The 14,204-nt window shown below is 40.1% G+C and overlaps 1 protein-coding gene across 1 annotated transcript in view; it reads right to left on the reverse strand.

Moving 5' to 3' along the window:
* LOC131950944 (uncharacterized) overlaps positions 1 to 14,204 on the reverse strand; it is a 145,561-nt gene that overhangs the window by 111,532 nt on the left and 19,825 nt on the right. The window contains exon 2 of the mRNA XM_059313156.1: positions 12,551 to 13,268. Coding sequence (XP_059169139.1) covers positions 12,551 to 13,239 — 689 coding nt within the window. The 5' untranslated portion in view covers positions 13,240 to 13,268. The remainder of the gene's footprint in view (positions 1 to 12,550; positions 13,269 to 14,204) is intronic.

Consider the following 14,204-nt stretch of genomic DNA (forward strand, 5'->3'; position numbering starts at 1 on the left):
TACTGGATTGTGTGATTGAAGGAACACTTAAAATACTGGATTGTGTGATTGAAGTAACAATTAAATATTGGATTGTGTGATTGAAGGACCAATTTTAAATATTGGATTGTGTGATTGAAGGAACAATTTTAAATATTGGATTGTGTGATTGAAGGAACAATTTTAAATATTGGATTGTGTGATTGAAGGAACAATTAAATATTGGATTGTGTGATTGAAGGAACAATTAAATATTGGATTGTGTGATTGAAGGAACAATTAAATATTGGATTGTGTGATTGAAGGAACACTTAAAATACTGGATTGTGTGATTGAAGGAACACTTAAAATACTGGATTGTGTGATTGAAGTAACAATTAAATATTGGATTGTGTGATTGAAGTAACAATTAAATATTGGATTGTGTGATTGAAGGAACAATTTTAAATATTGGATTGTGTGATTGAAGTAACAATTAAATATTGGATTGTGTGATTGAAGGAACAATTTTAAATATTGGATTGTGTGATTGAAGGAACAATTTTAAATATTCGATTGTGTGATTGAAGGACCAATTTTAAATATTGGATTGTGTGATTGAAGGAACAATTTTAAATATTGGATTGTGTGATTGAAGGAACAATTTTAAATATTCGATTGTGTGATTGAAGGACTATTTTAAATATTGGATTGTGTGATTGAAGGGACACTTAAATATCGGATTGTATGATTAAAGGACCAATTTTAAATATTGAATTGTGTGATTGAAGGAGCAATTTTAAATATGGGATTGTGTGATTGAAGGAACAATTCTAAATATTGAATTATGTGATTGAAGGAACAATTTTAAGTATGGGATTGTTCGATTGGAGAATTATTCGACTGAGTGAACGATGAATGCATAAAACAACAGTCCCCCCAATCTGTTTGAATGACTGAAGGAACATCTTCCATAATTTATTGCTAACGTTTTGTGTTCACCACTGGGGCATTGCTCTAGACAGCCAATCACATACCGTGTGCATAATTAACCCTCTAAAAACCGGACTCCAGACAGCCAATCACATATCATTTGCATAACTAACCCTTTAAAACCGGGTTCAACCAATATCGCTTTTATGGTGTCTATTTATAGTAAACATCAACAAAAACAAAAACAACATCAACAACTACATCAACAACAACAACAACATCACCAACAACATCAACAACAACATCAACATCAACAACAACATCAACAACAACATCAACAACAACATCAACATCAACAACAACATCAACATCAACAACAACATCAACAACAACATCAACAACAAAGGCTCAGACATCCGCTAATTTAAAATCTTAGTACAAAACTCCGAATTTAGTTTTTAATTTCTTATATATTTATAAAAGAAAAACTGCACTTTATAATTTTAAGAAATACACACTTTTTAAAATCATAAAATTTAAAACTATTTAATGTAAAAGTATAAATGTAAACCCAACTGGACCTATTAAATACCAATCTGGACACAGAGACCAAAATGGCTGATACCTTGACGATTCTAAAATCTGGCACTTTTGCTTTGATGGATGTCAGGTCACAGTTGCCATTACATTTCCCCCGACCCCAACTCTTAAGTAGTAAGTAAAATTCTTATTTAGATCTAGCCATCCTTTGGGCAGATGATGTAGAGTTCATATGTTTCTTGACATCAGCATAACCTAGACTCTTACTCGTAAATTATTCCCTGACAGAGAACTGTTAAAGAACTTCTATAATACAAATAAATGATCAACATATTTAGACCCTACACCCCCCCCTCCACGCACATACCCCCCCCCCCCACCCACTACCTAGCACTCACTCCGACTTTTGTCCGTTTTTTTCAGACGTCCTCTACACTAGTCCCCTACCATCTCTTTCGACCAAATCCCCTCTACTGATTCTAATTATAGCCTTTCAATCTGCCCCCCCCCCCCCCAATCAGTCCTCCCTTTCGGTTACCTAACACAACACGACAACCCCGCCGTTAAAGAAAACGCAAGCTGAAAATGATATGCTAATAAGAAAAGCCCTAGGATGAAATGTCACGGGTCGTTATTACCGCCACTACACCGGTCTCTGACCTACTCAGCCGCCTGCTGTCGTGGCTCTTAGCCTTCTTAGCTCGTCTCGAGAAAACTGTCGCGAAATTAGGCCATTGATGTTTCACTTTTCACAGTTCTCTTCCACCCTCACCCCCCCCCCCCACCCCCCACCCACAGGTTTGTTCACATTGATGTTTCACTTTTCATACATTTTGGTCCTCGACATTCTAATTTTAGAACACACGCAAAAAATAGTAGGTCAATTTAGTGTATTTTCTTCGTTGAGATCTTGAATATTTAGTGGGTTTATATCTAACACCTACTAATTTCTTTAGAATTAGTTTTCTTTAAAAAAAATAAATTGAGTTACATTTTTTACTTTTAAAAAAAAGTTTTTCTAAGTCCTGAGCATTCTAGAGATTTTACCACCTGAAACACGACGTAATTAATTTTGTTCAGAGACAGTAAGTAACATTTTGTTTTGTTCAGATAATCTCAGCATCATCATCAGCTTTAGGTATATAAATGTTACAACTTCTTTACCATTTCTGTGATCTAAATGGTACAACATCCTTACCATTTATGTGATCTAAATGCTACAACATCCTTACCATTTATGTTATCTAAATGCTACAACATCCTTACCATTTATGTGACCTAAATGCTACAACATCCTTACCATTTATGTGATCTAAATGCTACAACATCTTTACCATTTATGTTATCTAAATGCTACAACATCCTTACCATTTATGTGACCTAAATGCTACAACATCCTTACCATTTATGTGATCTAAATGCTACAACATCCTTACCATTTATGTGACCTAAATGCTACAACATCCTTACCATTTATGTGATCTAAATGCTACAACATCCTTACCATTTATGTTATCTAAATGCTACAACATCCTTACCATTTATGTTATCTAAATGCTACAACATCCTTACCATTTATGTTATCTAAATGCTACAACATCCTTACCATTTATGTGATCTAAATGCTACAACATCCTTACCATTTATGTTATCTAAATGCTACAACATCTTACCATTTATGTGATCTAAATGGTACAACATCCTTACCATTTATGTGATCTAAATGCTACAACATCCTTACCATTTATGTGATCTAAATGCTACACCATCCTTACAATTTCTGTGATCTAAATGCTACAACATCCTTACCATTTATGTGATCTAAATGCTACAACATCCGTATTACCATTTCTGTGATCTAAATATTACGACATCTTGGTGATAATTTCTGGGAGAAAACTTTGTAAGAACATCAGACAGCTAATGTTAGCAAGCTTAAGCGCAGAAAAGGGGAGATTACTGTAAAAAGACACATGCTGATTGCGTGCAAATGTCGGGGAGACGACTCCCCCCCCCCCCCTCCCACACCCCCTGACCCCCACCCAGACGAACATTGCCAAACAGATCGATATCACCCAAGGCATTTGCCCGGCGCCCACAGAGATCAGGGGCTCAGTCAACTTTGCTGGAGTTGCTAGTCTTCTGCGTGGGACAGGGTTCAGGGGCGGGGTTCATGGGTGTGACCGGGTTCAGTCGAGTGTCAGAATCAAATTAACTTTTTCAGTGTTCAAATTTAAAAAAAAAAGGTTTTTGGAAATTATTTTTAAAAATTACTGTTTTAATGTTTAAAGTTATCTCTTAATTAGCATTGTATAATTAATGAAAATGTTTTGAGGTCAAAACATCTCATTCACATGTCTCACACGTTTAGAAACATTTGATTTAACTGCGAACATGCGGTGTGAGTTACTCCGTCAATTAATTAGTGCGCTCATTAGTAAATGTACAAGGTAAACTGGTAGTGGCATGTCTAGTCTTATGGGTCGGGTTTTTCCACCCAACCGCCCCCCCCCCGACCACCACCAATGGCGTGATGGATGGGTTCCCCCCCCCCCCCCCCCATCCCCCCACATGCGTGATAGATCGAGTTTTCCCACCCGCATGTTTCCACCCATCCCCCCCACCACACAACCACTGGCGTGATGAGTTGGGTCTCCCCCTCAACACCCCCCCCCCACCACACAACCACTGGCGTGATGAGTTGGGCTTTCCCGTAACACCCATCCCCCTCCCATCCTCCCACCCCACCATTGGCGTGATGGACTGGATTTATCCTTCTTACCTCGACGTGTCCTGAAAGTACAACAAGCGAAACCAGGTACAAGGACCGGATTGTATATAGGTGAGATGAAGTAGAGTTTATGTGATTGCTGGGTCAGGGCATTTAAACTGACTGCGTGACAAAGACACCAATCCATGGCTAGGGTGGATGTGACCTGACACTGTTGGGTTACACATCATTCGCTCTACCGCTCTACCACACAGCCTCGCCAGGGTTGGGTTGGGTTAGGGAGGTGGTTGCTCAAACATAGTGCTAGTATTTGTCTATATCAACAACCGCTATATGTAAATCATGTGTTCGGATGTATACGATGGTATAGGGACAGTAGCATTGATTGCGTGACTTCGGGATCGTGGCATTTATACCGGAGCATCGATACTTTGGTAGTGATACGATGATATACCGGAGCATCGATACTTTGGTAGTGATACGATGATAACGATACCCTGACATCTCTACCATTGCATCGATTCGCTGGTAGCAGTAGAATGGTCACGATACACAGGCATTGATACCTCGACACCGATACCGAAGTATCGATAATATGGTATCGAGTGGTATTATAATGAAACAACAGACGCCAAAAACTCGAGAACAATGAAGCTGGAACTTTGCTACCAATGTTCGCGAAAACAAAGCTGTCTGGAACAATTTTTTAAAATCATTTATTTTTTAAAAGCGCGAAAAATGTTTTATTTGTTGGCATAGTGGCAACTACATTTACAATTTTAAAAGCTCTTTTATTTATACATTTCTCAGTCTCAATTCAAGAGTCGCATTTATATATTTTAAAAAGTCGCATTTATATATTTTTAAAAAAAACGCATTTATTTATTTTAAAAAGTCACATTTATTTATTTTATAAAGCCGCAGTTTTTGTTAAAAAAGCCACATTTATTTATTTTAAAAAGCCGCATTTATTTATTTTAAAAAGCCACATTTATTTATTTTAAAAAGCCACATTTATTTATTTTAAAAAGCCACATTTATTTATTTTAAAAAGCCACATTTGTTTATGTAAAGATCGGTACGGTACACACGAGTACAGTGTTAAGAAACAATGACGGTAGCTAATTAAAAAACACCAACTAGGAATTTTTACAGTAAATTGTAAAGGTCACTGATGAAAAACAAGTTTTAATTAATTTCTTCCAGCTTTAAAAACTCTGATAATTTAAATAAAGATTTGAACTATCAATGCTATAAATCAAAATAAATCATGCAGATAATGAGTTTGGGAGGAGGAAAAATAGCATTGATAATTTGATTCCTACTTTTTAACCAAACATTTTTTCTTATTATCAGTTGCGGGGGTTGAGTTAAGGTCATTCAGCTTATGGGTTTTAAAAAGTTTAAATTAGATTTTGGAAGATTGCTAACGTTTTAATTTAGATTCAACGCCACACATGGTACTTTATGTTGTGGATATTATTTATATTTTGCACTGGTTGATATTTACATAAAGAGTACTTAGTACTGTATATGTTTTTAGAATAGTGCATTGTGCGTGATGCTATTGATGCGAGTGCTCAATACTTGTTGTCATTTATATAAGTACTTCATGATGGCTGACATTTATAGGAGTACTCAGTGCTATATTACGTAATATGACTACTTCATGCTGAATGTCGTTTATGTGGGGGACCTTTATTTGATGACATTAAGTACCCGGCCCTGACTGTTACTATAAGAGATCATACAGATGAATAGGGAACTGTGTGGTCGGGTAGTAGGACGCTCGACAGATAACCCGAAAATTTAGTTCTCGGTCTCAAATCTGTAAGTCGCCCTGAGTCAACTCAGCTCTATGTAATACCTGACTCACGTTACGGGGAGCAAGTGCGTTTGACCACATTATCAGTTCTTTAGTCGAGGCTACGGAAACAGCTGAACAGCTGGCCAATGTACCAAGCAATTACATCATACAGATAAATGCTATAACTGTACTCGATAATGTTCGCCCTAAGTTGACAGTAAAAGCAATAAAAGCCACCTTAACAGTACTAGCTATAGAAGCCATCTTGACAGTACCAGCTATAGAAGCCATCTTGACAGTACCAGCTATAGAAGCCATCTTGACCGTGCCAGCTATAGAAGCCACCTTTACCAGCTATAGAAGCCATCTTTACCAGCTATAGACGCCATCTTTACCAGCTATAGAAGCCATCTTGACAGTACAAGCTATAGAAGCCATCTTGACCGTGCCAGCTATAGAAGCCATCTTGACAGTACCAGCTATAGAAGCCACCTTTACCAGCTATAGAAGCCATCTTTACCAGCTATAGAAGCCATCTTGACAGTACCAGCTATAGAAGCCATCTTGACAGTACCAGCTATAGAAGCCATCATGACAGTACCAGCTATAGAAGCCATCTTGACAGTACCAGCTATAGAAGCCATCTTGACAGTACCAGCTATATAGAAGCCATCTTGACAGTACCAGCTATAGAAGCCATGTTTACCAGCTATAGAAGCCATTTTGACAGTACCAGCTATAGAATCCATCTTGACAGCTACACCGATCCGCCGAGATATAACTGCACGTATTCACACAACATCAAAAACATTCCCCACACTGACATCCCCGCTCTCTTGATAAAACTATTCCATTTTAAAGAGTGTCTCAATTATCTTGTTATCGTGAAAACAAAATGGGAGATCTCATTTCCCTCGAAAAGGGGGGAGGTAGGATGTGACCTAATTCCCCCATTGATCTGTAAGTGGATCTCTCCAGCTACGATGAGCCTTTCATACAGGATGATCTATCAGACGGGCCATCAAAAAGTAGCGCCATTCCGTCTTCATCAGCACCCGATATTAAAGGCGGTCCGGTTGTTCTATTTTTAGAGCTTCCCATCTTCAGAAGGCATAAGGACGTGCCCGGAAAACGCAGTAAAAAATGGCAGATGTTGAGGTAGTGTTGCAAAGGGAGATGTGCTAGGGTTATGGTGTTAGTTGTGGCTGTGGTTTGGGTTTATGTTTGGGGGTTGAGGGGATGGGGATTAAGATAATGTTTAAGGCTTAATTGCTACAATAAAGTCCCGTTTAGATAGGGTGGTACATAGAGCAGATGAAGTAGAGTACATCTGTTTTTATGACCTCGGTATATATTTAATGATGCTTGGGTCAGCCAGTTCCTAGCCGCCATTAAATAGATATGAATAATTTTTAAGAATAATAAAAATAATTTACATAATTAAAAAGAAAAAAAAATTGATTAAATAAGAAATTCGTTTTTGAAATGGCATTATGTAAAAAGCGGATTTTGCAATGCACTAAGGAAAAACACAAGGACACGTATACTTCTTGTGCTTTTAGAAGTAGTTGGGGAATACCGATGGTACTGAATGCCACACCACGCTAGCTATAACCACAGCCCGCCGGCTATAACCACAGCCCGCCAGCTATAACCACAGCCCGTCAGCCATAACCATACCACGCCAAATATAACCAGATAACACCAGTTATAACACATAACGCCAGCTATAACCACGCCCAATGCCTTATCACCCCCCCCCCCCCTAATAAAACAATCCCGGAATTAGCGCCGTGTAAATATTGATGTAAATAACACACTCCGTACGGTCAGCTAATTAAAAAGTTGCGTCGGAACTTGTTACATGATGAATTATTCACGTCTTCCTCTCTGTGTGATCGAGAGGTGGCCAAAACATCTCATGACTTTGTTTTATATGACTTTGTTTTACATGACTTTGTTTTATATGACTTTGTTTTATATTACTTTGTTTTATATGACTTTGTTTTATATGATTTTGTTTTATATGACTTTGTTTTATATGACTTGGTTTTATATGACTTGGTGTTATATTACTTGGTGTTATTTTTCTTGATGTTATTTGACTTATTATAAGATTTTGTGGTCTTAATTTGGTGTTAAACGACATGACGATATATGACCTGGTGTTATATGAATGAAGCCCAAAAAAGTCAGGTTGAATTAGCTATAACGGTAAAAGTTTGATTAGGTCATTTAATTAAAATATTTGGTAAATGATGTCATAATGACGTCCTACTGATTGCCTTTACGTCAATAATGACGTCCATCACAACGTCCCCACTGACGTCATGAAATTACGTCCCCACTGACGTCCTCATTGACGTCCCCAAGACGTTCACACTGACGTCATGAATGACGTTCCCACTGACGTCATGAAAGACGTCCTCATTGACGTCCCCAAGACGTTGACATTGACGTCATAAAAGACGTCCACCATAAAGGTCAGCCATACATCAAGTGCTAACAAACCACGTACATGTTCATCTTAGACTTCACCGTCTGAACTCGGCCTTAGGATTTAAAAAAAAATACACGGAGATAAACATGAAATTAAAATTATTGATTTGTTTGTTCAAACAAAAATAATTCCAAGCCAAATTAATTCACGTGCACAAAAAAAGTGTTAAAATATGAAAAAAATATATCTAAATAAATGTAAATATTAAAAATTCTATTTAAAAAATTCTTGACCTTCAAGACGTAAGATAGCAAATATGTACAAGACAATATATATGTATAAGACAATACCCCCCGCCCCCACTCCAAGTAACTGTTCAAATAAGCTCTACAAAACCCCCACCCCATCATGTGACTGTCAAAGTAAGCTAGATGACCCCCCCCCCCTCTCAATTGCTTCACATTGTCACGTTGTGACATGTTCATGTCTTTCTACCAAGTCACGGAGATCACGAAAGCAGGGGATGGGGTAATAGCCGCATAGTGTGACATATGACTTGGGGATACCACATAGTGTGACATATGACAGGTAGATACCACATAGTGTGACATATGACAGGTAGATACCACATAGTGTGACATATGACAGGGCTATACCACATAGTGTGACATATGACAGGGCTATACCACATAGTGTAACATATGACAGGGCTATACCACATAGTGTGACATATGACAGGGTTATACCACATAGTGTGACATATGACAGGGAGATACCACATAGTGTGACATATGACAGGGCTATACCACATAGTGTGACATATGACAGGGTTATACCACATAGTGTGACATATGACAGGGTTATACCACATAGTGTGACATATGACAGGGCTATACCACATAGTGTGACATATGACAGGGTTATACCACATAGTGTGACATATGACAGGGCTTTGCCACATAGTGTGACATATGACAGGGCTATACCACATAGTGTGACATATGACAGGGCTATACCACATAGTGTGACATATGACAGGGCTATACCACATAGTGTAACATATGACGGAGATACCACATAGTGTGACATATGACACGGTTATACCACATAGTGTGACATATGACAGGGAGATACCACATAGTGTGACATACGACAGGGTTATACCACATAATGTGACAAACTATAATAGTGTACTGCTAAATGTGGCAGTAGTCAACGGTTACCGTTACATGTTCGGCTGCCGGACTCAGGACTGAATGTTGTCCCTGAGTCCACTCAGCTCTAATGGGTACCTGACTAACGTTTGGGAAAGTAAAGGGGGCTCGACATAGTGCTGACCACAATATCCCTTCAAACGCCGAGATTACTGAAACAGGTGAACTCTACTTCAATTACTCAAGGGACCCGTGAAGTTCGAAAAGGGAACTTAACATTTTTGTTGAAAATGATAAACCACATTGTGTGAAGTATTTGAGAAAGGGAGACCGGAGCAAAGGGTTGGGGAGGGTGGATGTCGTGGGAGGGGGTGGTAGTTAATTTCTAGGAAAAAAATAGTATGACGTCAATTCAAACAGACGCCCGATTTAAACGCGCTAAACACTCGGAAATTTTCCAATTAAAGCAAGTCTGATATGAAGAAAAAAGTGAACGTGACGCATTGAACTTTAAAAATAAATTGACGGAAAAAAAATAATTGGTTTAAAAGGTAAAAAAATAATTCTTCGGAGTCCGTCTTGGAAACCTGGTTAAATTGAATTTAATTTTTTTTTAAATCCAGGATCGCGCGTTAAGCTACTGTAAATCTGCTTGGAATAAAATACGCGTTAAGCTAGTGTAAATCTGCTTGGAATAAAATAATGAACAATTTACACTAGGTTTTGGGCAGTTTGTTCACGACTTAATTAATTGAAGGTAAAAAATCTGCTGAGGTGTCTCTCTCCTACAAGACATTAATTTGTGACCCATTACTTTAACCATTAATGACTCATGACCACAACAATAATTACCCATCACCCCCACCCATATGTCACCCATCACCCCTTCCCACAATGACCCACCACCTCAACCACAATGACCCACCACCTCAACCACAATGACCCACCACCTCAACCATAATGACCCACCACCTCAACCATAATGACCCAACACCTCAACCACAATGACCCACCACCTCAACCACAATGACCCACCACCTCAACCATAATGACCCACCACCTCAACCATAATGACCCAACACCTCAACCACAATGACCCACCACCTCAACCACAATGACCCACCACCTCAACCATAATGACCCACCACCTCAACCATAAAGACCCAACACCTCAACCATAAAGACCCACCACCTCAACCATAATGACCCACCACCTCAACCATAAAGACCCACCACCTCAACCATAAAGACCCACCACCTCAACCATAATGACCCACCACCTCAACCATAATGACCCACCACCTCAACCATAAAGACCCACCCCACCACCTCAACCATAATGACCCACCACCTCAACCATAATGACCCACCACCTCAACCATAATGACCCAACACCTCAACCATAAAGACCCACCACCTCAACCATAATGACCCACCACCTCAACCATAAAGACCCACCACCTCAACCATAAAGACCCACCACCTCAACCATAATGACCCACCACCTCAACCATAATGACCCACCACCTCAACCATAAAGACCCACCCCACCACCTCAACCATAATGACCCACCACCTCAACCATAATGACCCACCACCTCAACCATAATGACCCACCACCTCAACCATAATGACCCACCACCTCAACCATAATGACCCACCACCTCAACCATAAAGACCCACCCCACCACCTCAACCATAATGACCCACCACCTCAACCATAAAGACCCACCCCACCACCTCAACCATAATGACCCACCACCTCAACCATAATGACCCACCACCTCAACCATAATGACCCACCACCTCAACCATAATGACCCACCACCTCAACCATAATGACCCACCACCTCAACCATAAAGACCCACCCCACCACCTCAACCATAATGACCCACCACCTCAACCATAATGACCCACCACCTCAACCATAATGACCCAACACCTCAACCATAAAGACCCACCACCTCAACCATAATGACCCACCACCTCAACCATAAAGACCCACCACCTCAACCATAAAGACCCACCACCTCAACCATAAAGACCCACCACCTCAACCATAATGACCCACCACCTCAACCATAATGACCCACCACCTCAACCATAAAGACCCACCACCTCAACCATAAAGACCCACCACCTCAACCATAATGACCCACCACCTCAACCATAAAGACCCACCACCTCAACCATAAAGACCCACCACCTCAACCATAAAGACCCACCACCTCAACCATAATGACCCACCACCTCAACCATAATGACCCACCACCTCAACCATAATGACCCACCACCTCAACCATAAAGACCCACCCCACCACCTCAACCATAATGACCCACCACCTCAACCATAATGACCCACCACCTCAACCATAATGACCCACCACCTCAACCATAAAGACCCACCACCTCAACCATAATGACCCACCACCTCAACCATAAAGACCCACCACCTCAACCATAAAGACCCACCACCTCAACCATAATGACCCACCACCTCAACCATAATGACCCACCACCTCAACCATAAAGACCCACCCCACCACCTCAACCATAATGACCCACCACCTCAACCATAATGACCCACCACCTCAACCATAATGACCCACCACCTCAACCATAATGACCCACCACCTCAACCATAAAGACCCACCACCTCAACTCATAATGACCCACCACCTCAACCATAATGACCCACCACCTCAACTCATAATGACCCACCACCTCAACTCATATGTGACGCATTAACTATTTTTGATCCATCACCACAATAACATATATGACCGATTTAAACCAGAATTATGACATGTACCAATGACATACACAAATGACATGTCGCAAATGACTTATGCCAATGACATGTACACATTATACGTACCAATGACATCAAAGAATGACATGTACCAATGACATCAAAGAATTACATGTACCGATGACATCAAAGAATGGCATGTACCAATGACATACACGAATGACATCGACTCACCTAGCACGCGACGCCTCGTCCTGCTGCAAGTTTCTCGCCCTCTCCATCACGCTCCGGATTTGCGCAATCTCCTCGGCCGTCAGGTGGCTCAGGTCCGGCTCCGGGGCCTCCATGGGGGAGGGGGCGCGGGTGCTCTCCACAGAGGACCTGACCCTGGAGTGGATGGAGTAGATGGATGGACACTCCGAGATGGGGGTGCTTTCTTCAGACGATGGCGCGCTGCCCTCGTTTCCCATCACTACCAGACCAGCAAGGGGGGTCAGCACGATCACAGACCAGTTGCCGAATGTGGAGAGAAGATTTGAACAGAGAACAAGAAAACGAATTAAAAACTCCAAGAAAACGACGAAGCGGCGAGGGCAGATGAGAGAGAATCTTCCCTTGTCTAGAAGAATTAGCTGGGGTGGTTTAAAAACGTAATTCCTGACTGCAATATGATGACCGGAGATATATTTTTGGCATAGATCTGAAGATTCTTTGTTGTCCAGATTTTTTGCAATTCTGGCCAAAATTTCAAACAGTGGCCAAAATAAAATCCAAACTGGCCTACTGAAAGCAAACGTTGGCCTGATGCAGGTTGTGCGTGGGTTGGTGTGGTTGCTCCGTGTGTGTGTGGTGGTGTGGCTGATGTGTGTGCGAACAGACGTAGAGTGTATCCATCCTGGCAGCTGAAGGTTCCAGAAACTCATGGCCCCATTCTGGTTCTTTTACTTTCAACCTGGCCAAATACAAAAATTAATTAATTAACGGTCATTAATTTAAATTTTAAGAAAACAAAATAATAAAATAGCTTTATTAAAAGATTGATAGCATGCAGTGTAATTTTTAAACAGCAGCTTTTTTTCATACAACTTTGTACGATAAACTAATGTAATACATCCTACATGTTGTAAAAACGAAGTTCCAAGTCGTTATTTATTAAAAGGAAGGAAACAATTTTTATTTTTTTATTTTTTACATCATCTCATTCTGAGTTATTTCCTTTTTATTACTTTTTTACTTTAATTACTTTTGGTAAAAAAAAACAACAACTAATGTTTAAGTGATCATTATTTTAAGACTTTTTATTCGAATAGTGTACTTTACGTAACTTAATATTTTCTACTCATTATCTCGATTTGATATCACAGATTCCATTGGGTATTTACTATCACTTTGTTGTGAGTTCTGTCTGGTCCGGTCCAATCAGAAATCTGCTTACATGGACTCTACAGGGACTGTGTTAAGAAAAGGTTTTATACGTCGTTTTATATTCTTTGGCTTTGGTTTTTTCTAAGTTTTGTAGTTGGAAAACCTCGCAAGGACCAGAATTTTCGGAAGGACCGGACGTCTTGGAAGGACCAGAATATTTAAAAGACTCGAAATTTTGGAAGCAGCATCAATTTGGGTGGGGCGAGAAATTAGTGTCGGACCAACTTGATTAGAAGCACCAGCAGAACATTGATTGACTTACTGAACGTTTCTTCTGTTTATTGATTGGAGTGGAATACCTTTTTGAACATTACGGTCCTTGGAACATGTGAAGTAGAGTTCACCTACCTCGGTGACTTCCGCATATTAATTGATAGTGTGAGTCAGGTACCCATTAGAGTTGGTGGACTTATGGACTTCCTATGGACTGGAGCCCGGGATACGAGCTCTAGTCTTTTGGACC

The sequence above is a fragment of the Physella acuta genome, unplaced genomic scaffold, assembly GCF_028476545.2.
Source record: "Physella acuta isolate Inbredline_101_S28 unplaced genomic scaffold, ASM2847654v3 ptg000791l, whole genome shotgun sequence".
In the NCBI taxonomy this organism is placed as follows: domain Eukaryota; kingdom Metazoa; phylum Mollusca; class Gastropoda; family Physidae; genus Physella; species Physella acuta.